Here is a 22,171-nt window from a genome sequence, read left to right as displayed (position 1 = left end):
GTATGTATGTATGTTTTATAAAGTGCATTCAGAAAGTATCCAGACACCTTCACTTTTTCCACATTTTGTTACGTTACAGCCTTTTCTAAAATGTATTAAATAGTTTTTCCCCCTCATCATTCTACACACAATACCCCATAATGACAAAGCAAAATAGTTTCCCCTATTCTTCTCTGTAGATCCTCTCAAGCTCTGTCAGGTTGGATGGGGAGTGTCGCTGCACAGTTATTTTTAGGTCTCTACAGAGATGTTTGATCGGGTTCAAGTCCAGGCTCTGGCTGGGCCGCTCAAGAACATTCAGAGACTTTTCCCGAAGCCACTCCTGCATTGTGTTGACCATGTGCTTAGTGTTTTTGTCCTGTTGGAAGGTGAACCTTTGCCCCATTCTGAGGTCCTGAGCGCTCTGGAGCAGGTTTTCATCAAGGATGTCTCAGGGATGTCTACTTTGCTCAGTTCAACTCTCCCTCAATCCTGACTAGTTTCTCATTTCCTGCCGCTGAAAAACATCCCCACAGCATGACGCTGTCATCACCATGTTTCACCGTAGGGATGGTATTGGCCAGATGTTGAGCGATGCCTGGTTTCCTCCAGATGTGTTTCTCATGGTCTGGGAGTCCTTTAGGTGTCGCCATTAGTCTGGGTGGTTCCAAAGTTCTTCCATTGAAGAATGATGGAGGCCACTGGGTTCTTGGGGACCTTCAATGCTGCAGATATTTTTTGGTATATTTCCCCAAGTCTGTGCCTTGACACAGTCCTATCTCAGAGCTCTACGGACAATTCCTTCGACCTCGTGGCTTGGTTTTTGATCTGGCATGGACTGTCAACTGTGTGACCTTATATAGACAGGTGTGTGCCTTTCCAAATCATGTCCAATCAATTTACCACAGGTAGACTCCAATGAAGTTGTAGAAACATCTCAAGGATGAATTTTGAGTCTCATAGCAAAGGATCTGAATCCTTATGTCAATGAGATATTTCTGTTAAAAATGTTGTATTAATTTGCTAAAATTTCTAAACTGTTTTTGCTTTGTCATTATGGGGTATTGTGTGTAGATTGATGAGGGAAAATGTAATTTAATCAGTAAGGCTGTAGCGTAGCAAAATGTGGAAAAAGTAAAGTTGTCTGAATACTTTCCGAATGCACTGTATAAAGTAAATAAAATGAATACAGCATTGTACATTTATTGATGCATTCCACGCCCCTTGCAAGGCATTACTTGCAAGGCATTAGACAGATGATCTGCAGTTAACAGATGCCCAAGCCTCAAAATCATAAGCATGTGGAGATATCAACACTTTTTAAAAAATCTGCATGATAAACAAATCTGCAAATCTGCATGATAAACAACAACATGTGTGAATCTATTTCTATCTAACATTGCAATGTTGCACTCTCCTGAATAATATCCTAGGATATAATGATTATCCTGGTGGAGGGAAGGTTCACAACAAGTTCTTTACATCGGCACGATGTCAGGGTGGGATTTCCTTCAACCTGGAACAAGCAGAGTCAAGGGGGGAGAAATTAAACTCACTGCTCAAATTTCAGTGCTGGTTCAAGTTGCTAAAGCCACAACAGTCTTTATAATAAAATTGCATCAATAATTGATTTTGTTATATATAAATCTCCTGTTTGGCATGTCTCTTGTAATCCGGTTCACAGTAGCACCTACGTATGTGTCACCCCCTTTTGTTCTATGCTGTTTGAAGACCTAGCTAGCCAGTAACTAGCTAACACCAGACACATATGAAAGGGGAAACATACAGTATCTTTGCCATAGATGAATAAGGTCAACTTTTCATTATATTTGCTGACACCCTACAGTCAAATTTTGGCACCAGTAGAATAGCTATCTAGCTATATATACCACGCCCTCTCTGCAAACACTCCTTCTACGATGTTGGTTACAATGTGGAACTTACTTAAATTAGGTTAGAGAATATCATGCTGCCCTTGGTGTATTAAAATGAGAGTTAACGTGATGTTACCTTGTTCCCTTAATAATAAATCCAAGTGTTTGACATGGGGGAGGGGATGACTAACTTTATGATCAAACTTTATCAATGTATAAGTAACAGTCATTTTTCAGACTTTGGTCATCATCTGGTTTCCTTTAAATATCATCTAATTTCATGAAAAACATGATTTTGACAGTTGATGACCTTTTAAATCAATGCAACAAGAATAGAGGGGTTAGCAGAATATCACAGGCTCTACTTAATGTGTTATTAACCACCTTCTGCCTCTGTCTTTTTACCTTCTTCGGAGCACCTTTTTCTGATGGAAAACAAAATCTGTTACATTTCGGAGACTATTTAAAGCTCCAATTTAGTCTAAATTACTGCTTAGGGTACTATATATTTATATATTTATATATATTTCTCTTGCGAATGATGATAAAGAAGACCTCAAAGTGCATCATGTCTTTTAATGGCAGATTGCATGGGTGTTCTTGGGTTTTAAATAGTGTTTCAAAGTACCAGTTTCATGTGCCAGCTGGCACTATCATTGTTTATTCAAAACAACTGGTTTGCTAATTCAAAAGCTGCCTGAGATGAGAGACATTGATGGAGAGTTACTGTAGGATTCTACCATCATTAATATTGTTTTTTTCACTTGTTTCAGGCATTAATCATATAATGAGTGTTTAGTTTGTTGTTGTCATTGTCTCTGCTAGTTGTTTATACCCCCCTCTCCTTTTCACCAGATAGTCCATCGTACGGCCGTCCCCAGTGCGCTGGCCCTGGACTGGATAGGGAAGAACCTGTACTGGTGTGACATCGAGAGGAAGAGCCTGGAGGTGTCTAAAGCTAACGGCCTGTACCCCTCTGTCCTGGTCAGCACTGGTATCAGGAACCCCACTGACCTGGCCCTGGATCCACAGTCAGGGTACTCTATCAGACACTTTGACCTCTATCCTCTGACCTCTAACCCTAACCCCACTGACCTGGCCCTCGTTACACAGTCTGGTCACTGTATCAGACACGTTGACCTTCGTGTATATCCTCTAACCTTTGACTAAAACATGTATGTTACAGCCAAATCCAGAAGCAAGGTGGTGACAATACTGAGTCTACTTTTACTATCAGGGTTTTTCCAATTAGGACCGTTAACTTAGATTATCAATCAAATTTCAATCAAATGTATTTATTAAGCCGTTCTTTAATCAGCTGATGTCACAAAGTGCTGTACAGAAACCCAGCCCCAAATAGCAGCAATGCAGATGTAGAAGCACGGTGGCTAGGAAAAACTCCCTAGAAAGGCCGGACCTAGGAAGGAACCTAGAGAGGAACCAGGCTATGAGGGGTGGCCAGTCCTCTTCTGCCTGTGCCGGGTGGAGATTATAACAGAACATGGCCAAGGTTTTCAAATGTTCATAGATGACCAATCAGTGTCAGATAATAATAATCACAGTGGTTGTAGAGGGAGCAACAGATCAGCACCTCAGGAGTAAATGTCAGTTGGCTTTTCATAGCCGATCATTCAGAGTATCTCTACCGCACATGCTGTCTCTAGAGAGTTGAAAACAGCAGGTCTGGGACAAGGTAGCACATGCGGTGAACAGGTCAGGGTTCCATAGCCGCAGGCAGAACAGGAGAGAGAGAGAGAGAGAAAGAGAGAGAGACTATTGCAACATAAATACTGGAGGGTTCGGGAGACACTGTGTCTGTCTGACGATAATCTCACCCACTTTGCCAAAGCACAGCCCCCACACCACTAGAGGGATACCTTCAACCGCCAACTTACCATCCTGAGACAAGGCCGAGTATTGCCTATGAAGATCTCCCCCACGTCACAAACCCCTCCTAGGGATGGCATGGAAGAGCACCAGTAAGCCAGTGACTCAGCCCCTGTAATAGGGTTTGAGGCAGAGAATCCCACTGAAGAGATGGGAACCGGCCAGGCAGAGACAGCAAGGGCGGTTTGTTGCTCCAGTGCCTTTCCATTCACCTTCACACTCCTGGGCCAGACTACACTCAATCATAGGACCTACTGAAGAGATGAGTCTTCAATAAAGACTTAAAGGTCGAGACCGAGTCTGCGTCTCTCACATGGATTAGTAGACTATTCCATAAAAATGGAGCTCTGTAGGAGAAAACCCTGCCTCCAGCTGTTTGCTTAGAAATTCTAGGGACAGTAAGGAGGCCTGCGTCTTGTGACTGTATCGTACATGTAGGTATGTACGGCAGGACCAAATTGGAAAGATAGGTAGGAGCAAGCCCGTGTAATGCTTTGTAGGTTAGAAGTAAAACCTTGAAATCAGCCCTTGCCTTAACAGGAAGCCAGTGTAGAGAGGCTAGCACTGGAGTAATATGATCATTTTTTGGGGGTTATAGTCAAGATTCTAGAAGCCGTGTTAAGCACTAACTGAAGTTTATTTAGTGCTTTATCCGGGTAGACGGAAAATAGAGCATTGCAGTAGTGACAAAAGCATGGATACATTTTTCTGCATAAATTTTGGACAGAAAGTGTCTGATTTTTGCAATGTTACATAGATGGAAAAAAGCTGTCCTTGAAACAGTCTTGATATGTTCGTCAAAAGAGAGATCAGGGTCCAGAGTAACGCCGAGGTTCTTCACAGTTTTATTTGAGACGGCTGTACAACCATCAAGATTAATTGTCAGATTCAACAGAATATCTCTTTGATTCTTGGGACCTAGAACAAGCATCTCTGTTTTGTCCGAGTTTAAAAGTAGAACATTTGCCGGCATCAACTTCTTATGTCTGAAACACAGGCTTCCAGGGAGGGCAATTTTGGGGCTTCACCATGTTTCATCGAAATGTACAGCTGTGTGTCGTCCGCATGGCAGTGAAAGTTAACATCATGTTTCCGAATGACATCACCAAGAGGTAAAATATATAGTGAAAACAATAGTTTTCCTAAAACGGAGCCTTGAGGAATACTGACATTTCCAGTTGATTTGTCAGAGGACAAACCATCCACAGAAACAAACTGATATCTTTCCGACAGATAAGATCTAAACCAGGCCAGAACTTGTCGGTGGAGACCAATTTGTGTTTCCAATCTCTCGAAAAGAATGTGGTGATTGATGGTGTTAAAGACCAGCACTAAGGTCTAGGAGCACGAGGACATATGCAGAGCCTTGGTCTGATGCCATTAAAAGGTAATTTACACCTTCACAAGTTCAGTCTCAGTCTAAAACCAGACTGAAGTTTTTCGTATACATTGTTTGTCAGTGAGTTGCAGCTTTTTCCCCCCAAACATTGAGAGGAATGGGAGATTCGATATAGGCCGATAGTTTTTTATATTTTCTTGGTTAAGGTTTGGCTTTTTCAAGAGAGACTTTTTTACTGCCACTGAGTGAGTTTGTTACACATCCGGTGGATATGGAGCCGTTTATTATGTTCAACATAGGAGTGCCAAGCACAGGAAGCAGCTCTTTCAGTAGTTTAGTTGGAATAGGGTCCAGTATGCAGCTTGAAGGTTTATAGTCCATTACTATTTTCATCAATGTGTCAAGAGAAATAGTATTATAAAACTTGAGTTTCTCCCTTGATCCTAGGTGCTAACGCAACTAACTTTTGGTAACATTTAACCTACTGTTTTTTTAAATGTTTTGTTAGTGACATCTTCTAAGACCTCGCCAACATTCCTCCCTGTGTAGGTATGTGTTCTGGGTGGACTGCTGTGAGTCCCCTTATATTGGTCGTGTGGGCATGGATGGCCGTGGGCAGGTCGTTATCATCGACAAGGAGATCTACAGCCCAACTGCCCTCACTATAGATTACACCAACAAGAGGCTGTACTGGGCTGACGACAACCACATTCTGTTTGCCAACATGGAGGGCTCCCAGAGACACAAAGGTGAGGCAGAATACAATGGGTACATTTCCTTGCATCCTCTCTCCTCATCTCCTCGAAACAAATTGGAGAATAATGGAAGTATTTGAAGTATTAAAAGTATTTGAAAGAAAACTAATATGTTTAAACACAGGTCTGATTACAACACACTGCTGATCATTTGTTGGCTTCTGCAGTCATAATAGTTGTGTTTGGTAAGACAGATCTTCTGTCATGCTGCATGCTCATTAACTAATGGCGATTCTCTTTTGCCTGTATTGTGTCTCTTCCCAGTGTCCTACGACCACATCCAAGGTGTGATGGGTCTGACACTGTTTGAGGACTTTGTCTACTGGACGGATGGGAAATCCAAATCACTCCGAAGGGCACATAAAACAACTGGGGCCCAGGGGATAGAGCTGCTTAACTCCTGGCAAGCCATCAAGTCTGTTAAGATTTACCATTCACTACGCCAACCTGAAGGTAGAGTAACCCACCCAGCCAAGCAGTCCCCTCACCTGCCAGCCCATGGTTATGCTATTATTATATAGGACGTAATTATATAGGGTATGATATTAAGAATGTGGCTAATGTTCAGTTTAATGATGTTGTGCTTTTGGTGTTTTTCCCCCTCTTCCCCCCTCCCTCTGTGCAGTGCCCAAGCACCAGTGTCAGGTGGCCAATGGAGGATGCAGCCACTTGTGTCTCCTCTCCCCCAGCGGGGAACACAAGTGTGCTTGTCCAACTAATTTCTACCTCGCCGCTGACAATAAAACCTGCCTCTCCAACTGCACTGCAAGTCAGGTCAGTGCCTAGCCCCTCACACTCTCCTCGGCACTTGTAGATAATATGGTAACTCTTTTCCAGTTTGTTATTATATTCTGGGTTTTCCCTAAGGCAGATCTGTTGTTTCATGCTTTTTCTCTTTGTTTATATCACACTCTCTCTTCTTTCCTGCCTTGCTTCTGTAGCTTAAGTCCCATGAAAATAGTAGTGTTGCTTTGTTATGCTTTGAACAACTCGAATGGAAAGTTAGAATCCATTTTTTGTGTTGAGTTAGAATTCTGTCTGATTAATTAGTGTGTTTTGTAGTTCCGCTGCGGGACCGACGAGTGCATTCCTTTCTGGTGGAAGTGTGACACTGTGGATGACTGTGGCGATGGCTCAGATGAGCCTGCTGACTGTCGTGAGTACCATGTTTTCCAATTTCTACAAACTATGCATTACTGGACTTACTGGGGATCCTGGTATGGTAGGCCAAATTCAATCTATAACTGTATAAAAAACATTTTTATTAGACATTTTTGCTGTGATCTTTTACTGTGATCTGAGAATATTTAGATAATATTCTGCGTTTTGAAGTTAACTTTAGAACATGCATTAAATGCATGTTTACAAATGCTTTTCAGAAATGCAAGAACTGTTGTTTTACATTGTCATTAAGTATTTTTTTAATTACGAATGTGTAGCTTATCATAATACGTGAGCATACATAATGTTCAGTGTACAAGTACTGTAATTTGCTGGCTTTGCATTCTGAGATAACATTGCTAATTTTCATGCAGCTGAATTCAAATGTCAGCCCGGTCGGTTCCAGTGTGGCACTGGCCTCTGTGCTCTACCTCCCTTCATCTGTGATGGGGAGAACGACTGTGGAGACAACTCAGATGAGGCTAACTGTGGTAAGGAGGAAGACTGGAACATGCATCCCCATTCAAGAAGATTGGTGAAGTCAAATTGCCATGGTCTAAGGGGCTTCCCAGTTCTAGGAATAATATTTCTAGGGTTGTTACTGTCCTTCACACTGAGTCTTTCTGTAGGAGTCTGTTATCTGTTGATGTTCAGGGGGAAAAGCAGATAAACAATACGTCTTCAAGCAGCTTTATACCTTTAATGATGCCTTTCAATACATCTTGCTTCAACACAAAAACATACGTCTGGTATCTGGCCACAATAACATGTCCATTAAAGAAGACTGTAGTTGTTACTGACTTTCACACTGAACCTGTTGATGTTCAGATGGAAAATCAAACATTACGTTAGCCAGTAGCTTCATACCTTTCTTACCGCTTGATACCGTTTCAAGACATGTTGCTGCAATACAAAAAAATAACAAGTATGGATTTATGTCACAATAACAAGCCCATGTGTGAATGTGCTTTGATTTCAAAGCATTGCTATTTTTTTATTAGGTTGTTCTTTGCTAAGCCAACAACTTCACTTTACATTAAGGCGATGCAGCCTTTTGTCCTACATGTTTTTGCTGATGGATGATTTTCACCCTAAGTGGACGCTTGGTACTACCTCTTCTCCTCAATTTTATCTTTCAGAGACGTACATATGTCTGTCAGGGCAGTTCAAATGCACCCGGAAACAGAAGTGTATCCCTCTAAACCTCCGCTGCAATGGACAGGACGACTGTGGAGACGGAGAGGATGAGACAGACTGTCGTAAGAAGAACCTTCTAAATTACTACCAGAGGGATTGTTTTAGGAATCTTTAGGATTACTTTTTAATTTAGGATAGACTTCTTCTATAGGATTATTTTCCGTTTTATATTTTTTTTGCCAGCAGTTCAACAAAGAATGAGATGGAAATTCTTATGTGAAAGTGTAAAGATGGTATCTGACAGATTGAGATAAATACTCCTAAAGGTCCTTACCGGTGAATTTATAGTGAAGCTCAGACAGCCTACCCTTACGTGCTGCCTTAAATAATAGTGAGTCAGATAGTGATTAGATATTCCAAAGGCATATATGTTTAGCCCTTTCCCTGTGTGAGAGGATTATCTATGATTGAATTAGAAAGTGAGAGAACAGAGATAGGTATTTATATTATTTGATGGTAACTCTAGCTATCAGCAGTAAGGTTATACCTCTGACAAAATGTCTGTGGGTTGCTACATTTATTTTGCTTGCCTGTGATATCAAGATGGAGTGAGAGTCACTATGGAGTGAGAATCAGTATAAAAGCTTTGATTAAGGAGAGCTATATAATTACTTCAGCCATCGCAATACACTGTAGGAGTCGTAGGCATTCTCACTCTTAATCAGACTGTAGATGTGTTAAGAGAATTTTGTTCTCAATGTTCTTAAACTGAACTTCAATTAAACTACTCGGTCTGTTTCCAATAATTTGTAAGGTTCTTGTTGAAATGAAACAGACAGAGGCCAGTCTACAATAGTCAGAATGTTTATTTACGAGAGCTCTGCCCATCCTTACATGTACATTGGTTTATATACCTCTCATTTCGTCATAACTGTCCCTCCTTCTCTAAGACAATGACAATATAGTTCACAAGTCTTCTCCTTCTCATACATTGCCTGCCACCTGTTATACAATCTACTACAAGCCCAAGATTTCTCCCCTCCCTGGGTGGGGAGACTTCCTTCCCTGTTATCAGTTCCACAGTAGTCACAAGTTGTCTGCCACAGTTCCTTGCCTGCTAACAGTCCCTCTTTCTTATGGACAAACATTATTTATCATTATACAGAGACAGGGTAGAATTATGTTAGTTATAGTTCTATGTTAAATGTATACATCATTTAGTCATTATTCATAAAATTCATAACAAGATGTACATTTGTAAATGTAGTAGATCTTATCAGGAACACTGTGCCAATGACAGGAAGCTGCTGAGGGGAGGACGGCTCATACTAATGTCTGGAACAGTGCAAATGGAATGGCATCAAACACATGGAAACCATTGACATGGATGGTTATCTGAGTTTTGAACTGACTTGGATGTTTCTAGACTGCAGATATTTGGGTTGATCTGTTTATTGTGTTAACCTGTTTGCAAGTCAGTTATTTCTAAATCAGAGGCTGATGATTCCATCTGTAAGGTATAGTAATACATGTTACTAACACAGCATGTTCCTGCCTCTGTAAATTATAGTTATTAATCCATGTGTTCAAGGCTTTAGGGCTGTTTGCTCACCTCTTACTGCTTACGTCTGTCTTCTCCCCATCTCTCTCTCTTCCCATAACTCTCTCTCTCCCCCTTATCTCTCTATCACTCTCTCCCATCCCCTATTGCTCTCCCTTCCCCACAAGCATTTCACGGTAAGGTCTACAGCAGTTGTATAAAATTTGATTTGATTTGGCCTGGTGTAAACCGGGACCCCCTCCTCCCCACAGCGGAGAGCACCTGTTCCCCGGATCAGTTCCAGTGCAAAGCCTCCATGCACTGCATCTCCAAGCTGTGGGTGTGTGATGAGGACCCGGACTGCACAGACGGGTCAGACGAGGCTAATTGTGGTGAGTGGGGGAGCGTTAAAATCATAAATCAAACCAGTCCTATAGTTTTATTGCTCCTCGGTTGAAATTGTGATTAGGAAATGAATTAATTGTACGCATGGGTTCATTCTAATCTGCTCTGTACTGATTGAGTTGAAGCAGCCATAAAGACTGGTAGTTTATCAGCACTGGATGTCAGACTTTTCAGTTGTGTGTATGGCACCAAAATCACATTGGATAGTTAGTGCATTATGGTCCTTTCTTCTTTAGTGTTTTGCCCCCACAAATAGTTTATAGTATTATTTTCAGGGTATTTTCAGTGGTAGAGATACTTTCCAACCTCATACAACTATCTTTCCCACCGGTCATGACTTGAAACTGAAGCTAGGAAGTCACTGAGCTGTGTTGTTCTACTTTTAAGTCAACTTCTTCCTCTGGATTAGGCTTTCAACGATTTTTAGGTCTGCTCACATCTAGAAGAAAGAGATCAAGGTTCCACATGAATTTCCTTCTTGGGTCTTTGTGCAGTGTTAGAAAGTGTTCTATCTTTTAAGGCCGTTTTCCTCTTCATCTCAGTCCAATGGTTTTTTGAGTGGATAGATAGGCTGCCATAATCTTTGGGAAAATCGATCAGCTCAAGATCAATTGTTTCTTCACTCAAAGTATTGGTTGTTTTGTTCGATACTAACTCTTCTGAAGTTCAAAACATGCTGTAAGCTAATAATTGCCGCTAACTAAAGAGATCTCTTTTAGAAGTTGTAACATTTTAATTAACGTTTCCTAAATGCTCTTAAGTTAACAATTGAATGCGATATGGAGGATAATTAGGATAGTGAAATCATACTCCTAAACCATTGTCCTTGAGATGTTTTTAAATCTCATTCTTCCATTACTAGTTCTCTTTACCTGTGTGGATGTCAGTGTATTTCAGCACTTGCACAACTAGTTCATACATGAAATAATTCACCTCTCATTAGCCTTTACCACTTTAGTGTCACGATCGTGTGGTGGATTGACGGACCAAAATGCAGCTTTTGGAAAATAAGCCATCTTCTTTATTAAACAAAACACGAAGATGAACACGACACGAAACACTTTAACAAAACTATACAAAATAACAAAACGACCGTGAAGCTACAAACGTTGTGCATAGACAGACATGCTACAAACGTTCTGACATAGACAATTACCCACAACCAATGAGAGCCTATGGCTACCCTAAATAAGGCTCCCAATCAGAGACAACCGACATCAGCTGTCTCTAATTGGGAACTCATTCAGGTAACCATAGACTCTTCTAGATCACTCACCAACATAGACAACGCTAGAACTCTACACTAAACACAAAACCATATCTTACACCCCATAACCCCTTTACCAAATAAACACCCAACACCAACAAAACATAAACATTACCCATGTCACACCCTGACCTAACTAAATAATAAAGAAAACCAAATAATACTAAGGCCAGGGTGTGACATAACCCCCCCCTTGAGGTGCGAACTCCGGGCGCACCATACACAGTCTAGGGGAGGGTCTGGGTGGGCTCCCCTCCACGGTGGCGGCTCCGGCTCTGGTCGTAGTCCCCTCGTCACCACAGTACCTAAACACCTCCTAGGCTTTCTCCAAACGACCCCCCTCCACATTAACCCCATTGCATTCAGGGGCAGTTCCGGACTAAGGGGCAATACCAAGGTAAGAGGCAGTACCAGGGTCAGGGGCAGTACTAGGGTCAGGGACAGTACCAGGGTCAGGGGCAGTACCAGGGTAAGGGGCAGCACCAGGGTAAGGGGCAGCACCAGGGTAAGGGGCAGCACCAGGGTAAGGGGCAGCTCCGGACTGAGGAATGGCAGCTCCAGACTGCGGGACTGCCGCTCCGGACTGAGGGACTGCAGCTCCGGACTGAGGGACTGCAGCTCCGGACTGAGGGACGGCCCATGGCTGGCTGACAGATCTGGCTGCTCATGGCTGGCTAACGGATCTGGCTGCTCATGGCTGGCTAACTGATCTGGCTGCTCATGGCTGGCTGACGGATCTGGCTGCTCATGGCTGGCTGACGGATCTGGCTGCTCATGGCTGGCTGACGGATCTGGCTGCTCATGGCTAGCTGACGGATCTGGCTGCTCATGGCTAGCTGACGGATCTGGCTGCTCATGGCTAGCTGACGGATCTGGCTGCTCATGGCTAGCTGACGGATCTGGCTGCTCATGGCTAGCTGACGGATCTGGCTGCTCATGGCTAGCTGACGGATCTGGCTGCTCATGGCTAGCTGACGGATCTGGCTGCTCATGGCTGGCTGACTGATCTGGCTGCTCCTGTCTGGTTGGCGGCTCTGGCAGATCCTGTCTGGTTGGCGGCTCTGGCAGATCCTGTCTGACGGACGGCTCTAGCGGCTCCTGTCTGGCTGGCGGCTCTAGCGGCTCCTGTCTGGCGGACGGCTCAGTGGGCTCATGGCAGACGGGCGGCTTTGCAGGCTCATGGCAGACGGGCGGCTTTGCAGGCTCATTGCAGACGGATGGCTCAGATGGCGCTGGGGAGACGGGCAGTTCAGTCATTGTAGTGCAGACGGCAGACTCCTGCCGGCTGAGGCGCACTGTAGGCCTGGTGCGTGGTGCCGGGACTGGTGGCACCGGGCTGGAGACACGCATCTCAGGGCTAGTGCGGGGAGCAGCAACAGGACGCACAGGACTCTGGGGACACACAGGAGGCTTGGTGCGTGGTTTAGACACTGGTGGTAAAGGGCTGGAGACACGCACCATATAGCTAGTGCGTGGAGGAGGCACTGGTGGTACTGGATTGGGGCGGGGAGGTGGCGCCGGAAATACCGGACCGTGCAGGCGTACTGGCTCCCTTGAACGCCGAGCCTGCCCAACCTTACCTGGTTCTATGCTCCCCGTCGCCTGACCAGTGAGGGGAGGTGGAATAACCCGCACCGGCCTATGTAGGCGAACCGGGGACACCATGCGTAAGGCTGGTGCCATGTACGCCGGCCCGAGGAGACGCACTGGTGACCAGATGCGTTGGGCCGGCTTCATGACATATGGCTCAACGCTCAGTCTAGCCCGGCCGATACGTGGAGCTGCAATGTACCGAACCGGGCTATGCACGCGTACAGGAGACACCGTGCGCTCTACTGCGTAACACGGTGTCTGCCCGTACTCTCGCTCTCCACGGTAAGTACAGGGAGTAGGCGCAGGTTTCCTACCTGACTTCGCCACACTCCCTTTAAGGCCCCCCCCAAGAAATTTTTGGGTTGTACTCACGGGCTTCCAGCCTTGTCTCCGTGCTGCCTCCTCATATCGCCTCCTCTCGGCTTTCGCTGCCTCCAGCTCTTCACGAGGGAGGCGATATTCTCCAGGTTGATCCCACGGCCCCTTACCATCCAGTATCTCCTCCCATGTCCAGAAATCCTTTATGGGTAGGTCCTGTTGCCGCCTTCCATGCCGCTTGGTCCTAAGGTGGGTAATTCTGTCACGATCGTGTGGTGGATTGACGGACCAAAATGCAGCTTTTGGAAAATAAGCCATCTTCTTTATTAAACAAAACACGAAGATGAACACGACACGAAACACTTTAACAAAACTATACAAAATAACAAAACGACCGTGAAGCTACAAACGTTGTGCATAGACAGACATGCTACAAACGTTCTGACATAGACAATTACCCACAACCAATGAGAGCCTATGGCTACCCTAAATAAGGCTCCCAATCAGAGACAACCGACATCAGCTGTCTCTAATTGGGAACTCATTCAGGTAACCATAGACTCTTCTAGATCACTCACCAACATAGACAACGCTAGAACTCTACACTAAACACAAAACCATATCTTACACCCCATAACCCCTTTACCAAATAAACACCCAACACCAACAAAACATAAACATTACCCATGTCACACCCTGACCTAACTAAATAATAAAGAAAACCAAATAATACTAAGGCCAGGGTGTGACATTTAGGATAGCCTTTCACTGCTTAAAACGGCCTATCATTTAATAGAGACGGCTATTACAGGCCTCCAACCGCTTCCAAACAAACCTTTTCTTACTTTGTTATTTGGCTCAACCAATTGACTCAATAGGTCAATCTGAGAGAAAATAACTTCAATGGTTTTGATTGAGTGTGTGTGTGTGTGTTTGTGCCGGTCAAGTGACCGGGAAGATTTTAATTTATCGGGCATTTTAAGAAATGTACCAGTCATCCATATGCATTGGGTGCATAACCCATAAGGACGTTCACCCATGCAGCCAGCGCCATCAAAAAATGAGGCACATTTACGTGTCCTTAAAAATAGCCTAGAACAAATGACAAAAACACTGTTGCTTGTGTTTCGATGTGTAGCATTAGAAAACTTCATAGCCTATTGTTTTATTGGTTTTTGCTTTCCTAAAATAATAATTGTCCACCTCATGGTTCAGCTGTCGGGGATTTGAGCACTAAATGCATCAGGGCATTGCATGCATAGGCCTATACTGTTGGCTTAGGTGTCCACTGTATGATATTAATATAAAAATGTATATATATAATTGAAGAGAAGCTTAGGCATAGTCCCAGAGAGAGAGATATGGCCGACGACATGCTACGACACCAACGTATATTTCATTATCCTTGTCAGATAGGCTAGCCTACTGCCTCTGCTATACAGATATAGGCATACAGGAGGAGGCTTATTCATTCATTTTCAATCAGAATATTTTTTATGAAGACAAGCATCACCTCAAGTGTATCTGTCGAAGTCAGTTGGAGAACTTTAGTACCATAGGCCTGCAGTATAATGGGCTAATAACTACACCACACCAAATCTTCACAAAAGTTTCTAAACTTTATTAGGCTAATATCAAAAGTAAGTTAAGCCATTATTTATAGAGAAAATATGAGCAGGATATTATATTGCGGCTAACACGACAATACAGTTGGAACTTAATTTGGCCAAAGAAAATGGCTCAGAATGAAACAAAACACTTGAGAACTGGTTTAAAACTTCACAAACGTTTTGAACAGGCTGTATTGCAGCAATTACTAAGAAAGGCTAGTGCCTACCATACCCAACAAATGTACAGCAATAGGCTAATGATGTGTACAGTATTTTACAACAGGCCTACTTATAACCTACTATATCTTAAACTAAATATGGAGCACACAATTAAAGAGACAGATAATTTAGCCGCCGAAAATGTCTCAACAGAATTAATGTACTTCTTGTCAATAGGGGGTACTGTTAGCATTTTGTAATAATGACATTCCCAAATTAAACTGCCTCGTACTCAATTCTTGCTCGTACAATATGCATATTATTATTACTATTGGATAGAAAACACTCTCTAGTTTCTAAAACCGTTTGAATTATATCTGTGAGTGAAACAGAACTGGACAGAACTCCTATGTGGATGTGAGAATGCCAAATTTTGCAAGCTGCTCTGAGATCTGTTTATAAATCTGCCTGTCTTCTATTGGTTGAGATGCACTGCATACGCCTTCCCCTGGATGTTAGCGAATAGGGAGACCTGAAATGGAGTCTCTACGTAGATCTGAAAGGTTATAAATCGCTTGGCAAGAACGTGTCTGGTCTTTTCCCTCTTCGCTCTGACGCACTGAGGACCTTGGCATATTGTACTAGGACCTTAGGTTATAGCTCTTAGAAATTTCCGGCTGTGTTTCTATTCGATATAGGCTTTAAAGACATCATAATGTTGTTATTTTAAACTGAATTATATCAGTTTATGTCAGTATATTGCAATTTTCGGGTATTTATTTTCGTGGGGTTCTAGGGAGTTGGGTATCTCTCTCTCACATGCTAATGTTTACTGCTAATTGCAACGTTGAAGAGGACGTTCAACAAACCGAGCAACGATTCTTTTGGACAAAGGACACCTTTCCCAAGATTCTGATGGGAGTTCATCAAAACGTAAGAACTATTTATGCTGATAATTCATTGTTCTGTTGAAAAATGTCAAATGCATAAGCCGCCATTAATTGCAGTGCAGCCTCGCTTTAACACACGCTGTATGTTGAAGTAACGTTAATTTAAAAAATGTAACACAGCGATTGCATTAAGAACTAATTTGTCTTTCATTTGCTGTCCAACCTGTATTTTTTTGTCAAGTTTTGGATTAGTTACTGATTAGAATAGGTGCCTCTCCAAAGATTTCTCCCGACATTTTCTGGGCAGCTTTGCTACTTTTCTCATTGTATAACCACGATTTGTGCCGCTAAATATGCACATTTTCGAACAAACTCTATATGCATTGTGTAATATGATGTTATAGGACTGTCATCTGAAGAATTCTGAGAAGGTTAGTGAAAAAATTTATATATTTTGGTGGTTTATACGTTATCGCTATTTTTGGCTTGAATCAATGCTGTTGTGATGTTTGCTATTGTGGTAAGCTAATATAACGCTATATTGTGTTTTCGCTGTAAAACACTTAGAAAATCTGAAATATTGTCTTGATTCACAAGATCTGTGTCTTTCATTTGCTGTACACTGTGTATTTTTAAGAAATGTTTTATGATGAGTAATTAGGTAATACACGATGGTCGCTGTAGTTATTCTAGTTGCTTTGGTGAGAGTTGTGATGGTGGCTGCAATGGTAAACTATGATTTATACCTGAAATATGCACATTTTTCAAACAAAACATATTTATTGTAAAGCATATGTTATCAGACTGTCATCTGATGAAAGGGTTTCTTGGTTAGTGGCTATTTATAACTTTATTTGGTCGAATTTGTGATAGCTACTGATGCAGTAAGAAAATGGTGGAGTAAAAAAAGTGGTGTCTTTTGCTAACGTGGTTAGCTAATAGATTTACATATTGTGTCTTCCCTGTAAAACATTTTAAAAATCAGAAATGATGGCTGGATTCACACGATGTGTATCTTTCATTTGGTGTCTTGGACTTGTGATTTCATGAACATTTTATTATACGATATCCCTGTGGCTTTAGGCTAGGCTATGCTAGTCAGCTTTTTTGATGGGGGGGGTCTCGGATCCGAGTCACAAACCCGTTTTGCATATTTAATGAACTGGTTTGGATTCATAAATATGCCTACAGTAATAACAATGATATACAGCAATAATTATGATAAAATGATTATAAATATGAGAAGAGATAAAAAACAGTTCCAAAGTTGCATCCTACCGAGTTGCGCAATAGCCCGCATTTGGACGTGCCAACATTCTTCCCATTTATGTCCGATACAATATTAAAATCTTGTCCATGTGGAGGACATTCTCCTGGTAGGCTTTTCACTATAGGCACTTTCATTTTAACTTTCATTTTACTTCAATGAAATAGGCCTCCATCTTCGCTATCAACAGTATCCCAAGGCTCCTCTCGCTCTCTTTCTCTCTCCTCAGCATCAGGCGCATAAGGCCAAGGAGTGAGAGAATGGTGCTGGAGCACGAAATCAGGATGTATGATATGTAGCCCCGGACAATTTGGCCAGCTACAATTGTATTTATTGGCTTTTAATTAATCCGTTAGCCGGGAAACCCTGGTGTGTGTGGTGGGTGTTATCAGCATGCCAATCTCAACAGAAATTCATTTGAGTGACATTTGAAAAAGCTATCATCAGGATGTTTTATAATGGCATGTCACTTCCCTGCAGCTCCCTCCTTACATTGATTTCCCTGTGATTGTTATCTATGCTTCTGAGTTGCTGTTACTCTTCATCAAGTGGCATTTTTTACAAGATATTTCAGTACACTCAGACACAAATCGATCCAGTGACAAAGTTGAAAAGTGCTCAAAAATAAAATAAAAATCGGTATGCAATTTCGGAGACTGGTAACTCTAATGAACTTATCCTATGCAACAAAGGTAACTCTTGGTATTCCTTTCGTGTGGCGGTCCTCATGAGAGCCTGTTTCATCATTACGCTTGATGGTTTTTGCGACTGCACTTGAAGAAACTTTAAAATTTCTTGACATTTTCCACATTGACTGGCCTTCATGTCTTAAAGTAATGATGGCTTGTTGTTTCTCTTTGCTTATTTGAGCTGTTCTTGACTTGGTCTTTTACCAAATAGGGCTATCGGAGGAGGAGATGGCCGCCGTTTTACGGTCTCCTAACCAATTGTGCTATTATGTGGGTTTTTTTGCGATATTTGTAAATTATTTTGTACATAATGTTTCTGCAACCATATCTTACGCCAGAAAAGAGATCACTCACCTCGGATTAGACAAAGATTTTTCAACAACAACAACAACAGGTAGGACTCACACAATATTCTCCAAACACCCCGCAGGGCAGACATCCCAATTATTCGCATAAGAAAGCGACACAGAGGAAGTAGAGATGGATGCCTCGTCCGGATCCGCAGAAGGCGAGTTGCAAAGCTGCCGTTACCGTCAATATTACTCGCCAACGTGCAATCATAGGACAATAAACTAGACGAGGTACGATCACGAATATCCTACCAACGGGACATCAAAAACTGTAATATCCTATGTTTCACGGAATCGTGGCTGAGTGACGACATGGATATTCAGCTAGCGGGATACACGCTGCACCGGCAAGATAGAACAGCACACGAGGGGGGTAAGTAAGACGAGGGGGGGTCTGTACATAATTGTAAACAACAGCTAGTGCATGAAAGCTAAGGAAGTCTCTAGATTTTGCTCGCCTGAAGTAGAGTATATTGGGATAAATTGCAGGCCACTCTACTTGCCTAGAGAGTTCTCAGCTATACGTTTTGTGGCTGTTTATTTACCACCACAATCAGATGCGGGCACTAAGACCGCACTCAGTCAGATGTATAAGGAAATAAGCAAACAGGAAACCACTCACCCAGAGGCGGCGCTCCTAGTGGCCGGAGACTTTAATGCAGGGAAACTTAAATCAGTTCTACCAAATCTCTATCAACATGTTTAATGTGCAACAAGAGGGAAAGAAATTCTAGATCACCTGTACTCCACACACAGAGACGCGTACAAAGCTCTCCCATTACCATTATCCTCCATTTGGTAAATCCGACCACAACTCTATCCTGCTGATTCCTGCTTACAAGCAAAAATTATAGCAGGAAGCACCAGTGACTCGGTCTATAAAAAAATGGTCAGATGAAGCAGATGCTAAACTACAGGACTGTTTTGTTATCACAGACTGGAACATGTCCCGGGATTCTTCTGATGATATTGAGGAATACACCACATCAGTCACTGGCTTTATCAATAAGTGCATTGAGGACGTCGTCCCCACAGTGATTGTACGTACATACTCCAACCAGAAGCCATGGATTACAGGCAACATTCGTACTGAGCGCTAAAGGGTAGAGCTGCTGCTTTCAAGGTGCGGGACTCTAACCCGGAAGCTTACAAGAAATCCTGCTATGCCCTGCGACGAACCATCAAACAGGCAAAGCGACAATACAGGGATAAGATTGAATCATACTACACCGGCTCCAACGCTCATGTGGCAGGGCTTGCAATCTATTACAGACTACAAAGGGAAGCACAGACGCGAGCTGCCCAGTGACACGAGCATACCAGACGAGCTAAATCACTTCTATGCTCGCTTCGAGACAAGCAACACTGAGGCATGCATGAGAGCATCAGCTGTTCCGGACGACTGTGTGATCATGCTCTCCGTAGGCGACGTGAATAAGACCGTTAAACAGGTCAAAATTCACAAGGCTGCGGGGCCAGACGGATTAGCAGGACGTGTGCTCCGGGCATATGCTGACCAACTGGCAGGTGTCTACACTGATATTTTCAACATGTCCCTGATTGAGTCTGTAATACCAACATGCTTCAAGCAGAGCACCATAGTCCCTGTGCCCAAGAACACAAAGGCAACCTGCCTAAATGACTACAGACCTGTAGCACTCACGTCTGTAGCCATGAAGTGCTTTGAAAGGCTGGTAATGGCTCACATCAACACCATTATCCCAGAAACCCTAGACCCACTCCAATTTGCATACCGCCCAAACAGATCGACAGATGATGTAATCTCTATTGCACTACACACTGCCCTTTCCCACCTGGACAAAAGGAACACCTATGTGAGAATGCTATTCATTGACTACAGCTCAGCGTTCAACACCATAGTACCATCAAAGCTCATCACTAAGCTAAGGGACCTGGGACTAAACGCCTCCCTCTGCAACTGAATCCTGGACTTCCTGACGGGTCGCCCCCAGGTGGTGAAGGTAGGTAGCAACACATCTGACACACTGATACTCAACATTGGAGTTCCCCTGGGTTGCGTGCTCAGTCCCTTCCTGTACTCCCTGTTCACCCACGACTCCATGGCCAGGCACGAGTCCAACACCATTATTAAGTTTGCAGACGACACAACAGTGGTAGGCCTGATCACCGACAACGACGAGACAGCCTATAGGGAGGAGGTCAGAGACCTGGCCGGGTGGTGCCAGAATAACAACCTATCCCTCAACGTAACCAAGACTAAGGAGATGATTGTGGACTACAGGAAAAGGAGCACTGAGCACGTCCCCATTCTCATCGACGGGGCTGTAGTGGAGCAGGTTGAGAGCTTCAAATTCCTTGGTGTCCACATCAACAACAAACTAGAATGGTCCAAACACACCAATACAGTCGTGTAGAGGGCAGGACAAAGCCTATTCTCCCTCAGGAAACTAAAACATTTTGTCATGGGTCCTGAGATCCTCAAAAGGTTCTACAGCTGCAACATCAAGAGCATCCTGACCGGTTGCATCACTACCTGGTACGGCATTTGCTCGGCCTCTGACCGCAAGGCACTTCAGAGGGTAGTGCGTATGGCCCAATACATCACTGGTGCAAAGCTGCCTGCCATCCAGGACCTCTACACCAGGCGGTGTCAGAGGAAGGCCCTAAAAATTGTCAAAGACCCCAGCCACCCCAGTCATAGACTGTTCTCTCTGCTACCGCATGGCAAGCGGTACCGGAGTGCCAAGTCTAGGACAAAAAGGCTTCTCAACAGTTTTTACCCCCAAGCCATAAGACTTCTGAACAGGTAACCAATGGTTACCCAGACTATTTACATTGTGTGCCCCCCCCAACCCCTCTTTTACGCTGCTGCTACTCTCTGTTTATCTTATATGCATAGTCCCTTTAACCATACATCCATGTACATACTACCTCAATTGGCCCGACCAACCAGTGCTCCCGCACATTGGCTAACTGGGCTGTCTGTATTGTGTCCCACCTCCCGCCAACCTCTCCTTTTACGCTACTGCTACTCTCTGTTCATCATATATGCATAGTCACTTTAACCATACCTACATGTACATACTACCTCAATAAGCCTGACTAACCGGTGTCTGTATATAGCCTTGCTACTCTTATTTTCAAATGTCTTTTTACTGTTGTTTTATTTCTTTATTTACCTACACACACACACACATACATTTTTTTCTCACTATTGGTTAGAGCCTGTAAGTAATCATTTCACTCTAATGTCTACACCTGTTGTATTCGGCGCAAGTGACAAATAAACTTTGATTTGATTTGATTTTGTCACAACGCAACTCAAACGCATTAAGAAGGAAAGAAATTCCACAAATTAACTTTTAACAAAGCACACCTGTTAATTGAAATGCATTCCAGGCGACTACCACATGAAGCTGGTTGAGAGTGCCAAGAGTGTGCAAAACTGTCGTCAAGGCAAAGGGTGGTTACTTTGATGAATCTCAAATACAAAATATATTTTAATTTGGTTAACACTTTTTTGGTTACTGCATGATTCCATATGTGTTATTTCATAGTTTTGATGTCTTCACTATTGTTCTGCAATGTAGAAAATAGTAAAAAATAAAGAAAAACCCCTGAATGAGTAGGTGTGTCAAAACTTGTGAATGGTACTGTATGTCATATTAAGACTTTGACGGCATCCTGCCACACCTGTCACCATCTCCTTCTGATACCTAACCCTGTACGTGAGTACTGCTATACTCTGGTCATTTTCCCTACCTACTTATGTATAAATGTATTTCAAAAAGAGACTTGGCTATGACTTTGAAAGCCATTACGTGTAATTTAGATATACATATGTTTAGAAGTGTTTCTTGTCTCCTGGTTTTAGGAAACAGAACCCTCTGTATCAAACTTTTGAGATGAATAAATGTATATTTTTAACATAGCAAAAAATGTAGACAATTAAGGTCAGTGAGCAATTGG

The 22,171-nt window shown here is 43.0% G+C and overlaps 1 protein-coding gene across 6 annotated transcripts in view; it reads left to right on the top strand.

Annotated features, from left to right (window-relative positions):
- LOC129821085 (low-density lipoprotein receptor-related protein 1B-like) overlaps nt 1-22,171 on the top strand; it is a 458,866-nt gene that overhangs the window by 401,674 nt on the left and 35,021 nt on the right. For all 6 annotated transcript variants that reach the window (XR_008754267.1, XM_055878362.1, XM_055878363.1 and 3 more), the window contains 8 exons: nt 2,709-2,890; nt 5,629-5,828; nt 6,099-6,287; nt 6,460-6,608; nt 6,897-6,990; nt 7,370-7,486; nt 8,135-8,254; nt 9,945-10,064. Coding sequence is in view for 5 of the 6 variants with exons in the window: in XM_055878362.1 (XP_055734337.1) it covers nt 2,709-2,890; nt 5,629-5,828; nt 6,099-6,287; nt 6,460-6,608; nt 6,897-6,990; nt 7,370-7,486; nt 8,135-8,254; nt 9,945-10,064 (1,171 nt within the window). In the remaining variant the exon portion in view is untranslated. The remainder of the gene's footprint in view (nt 1-2,708; nt 2,891-5,628; nt 5,829-6,098; nt 6,288-6,459; nt 6,609-6,896; nt 6,991-7,369; nt 7,487-8,134; nt 8,255-9,944; nt 10,065-22,171) is intronic.

This window comes from Salvelinus fontinalis, chromosome 23 (genome assembly GCF_029448725.1).
Source record: "Salvelinus fontinalis isolate EN_2023a chromosome 23, ASM2944872v1, whole genome shotgun sequence".
Classification (NCBI taxonomy): domain Eukaryota; kingdom Metazoa; phylum Chordata; class Actinopteri; order Salmoniformes; family Salmonidae; genus Salvelinus; species Salvelinus fontinalis.
This window is presented reverse-complemented; position numbering and strand designations above follow the sequence as displayed.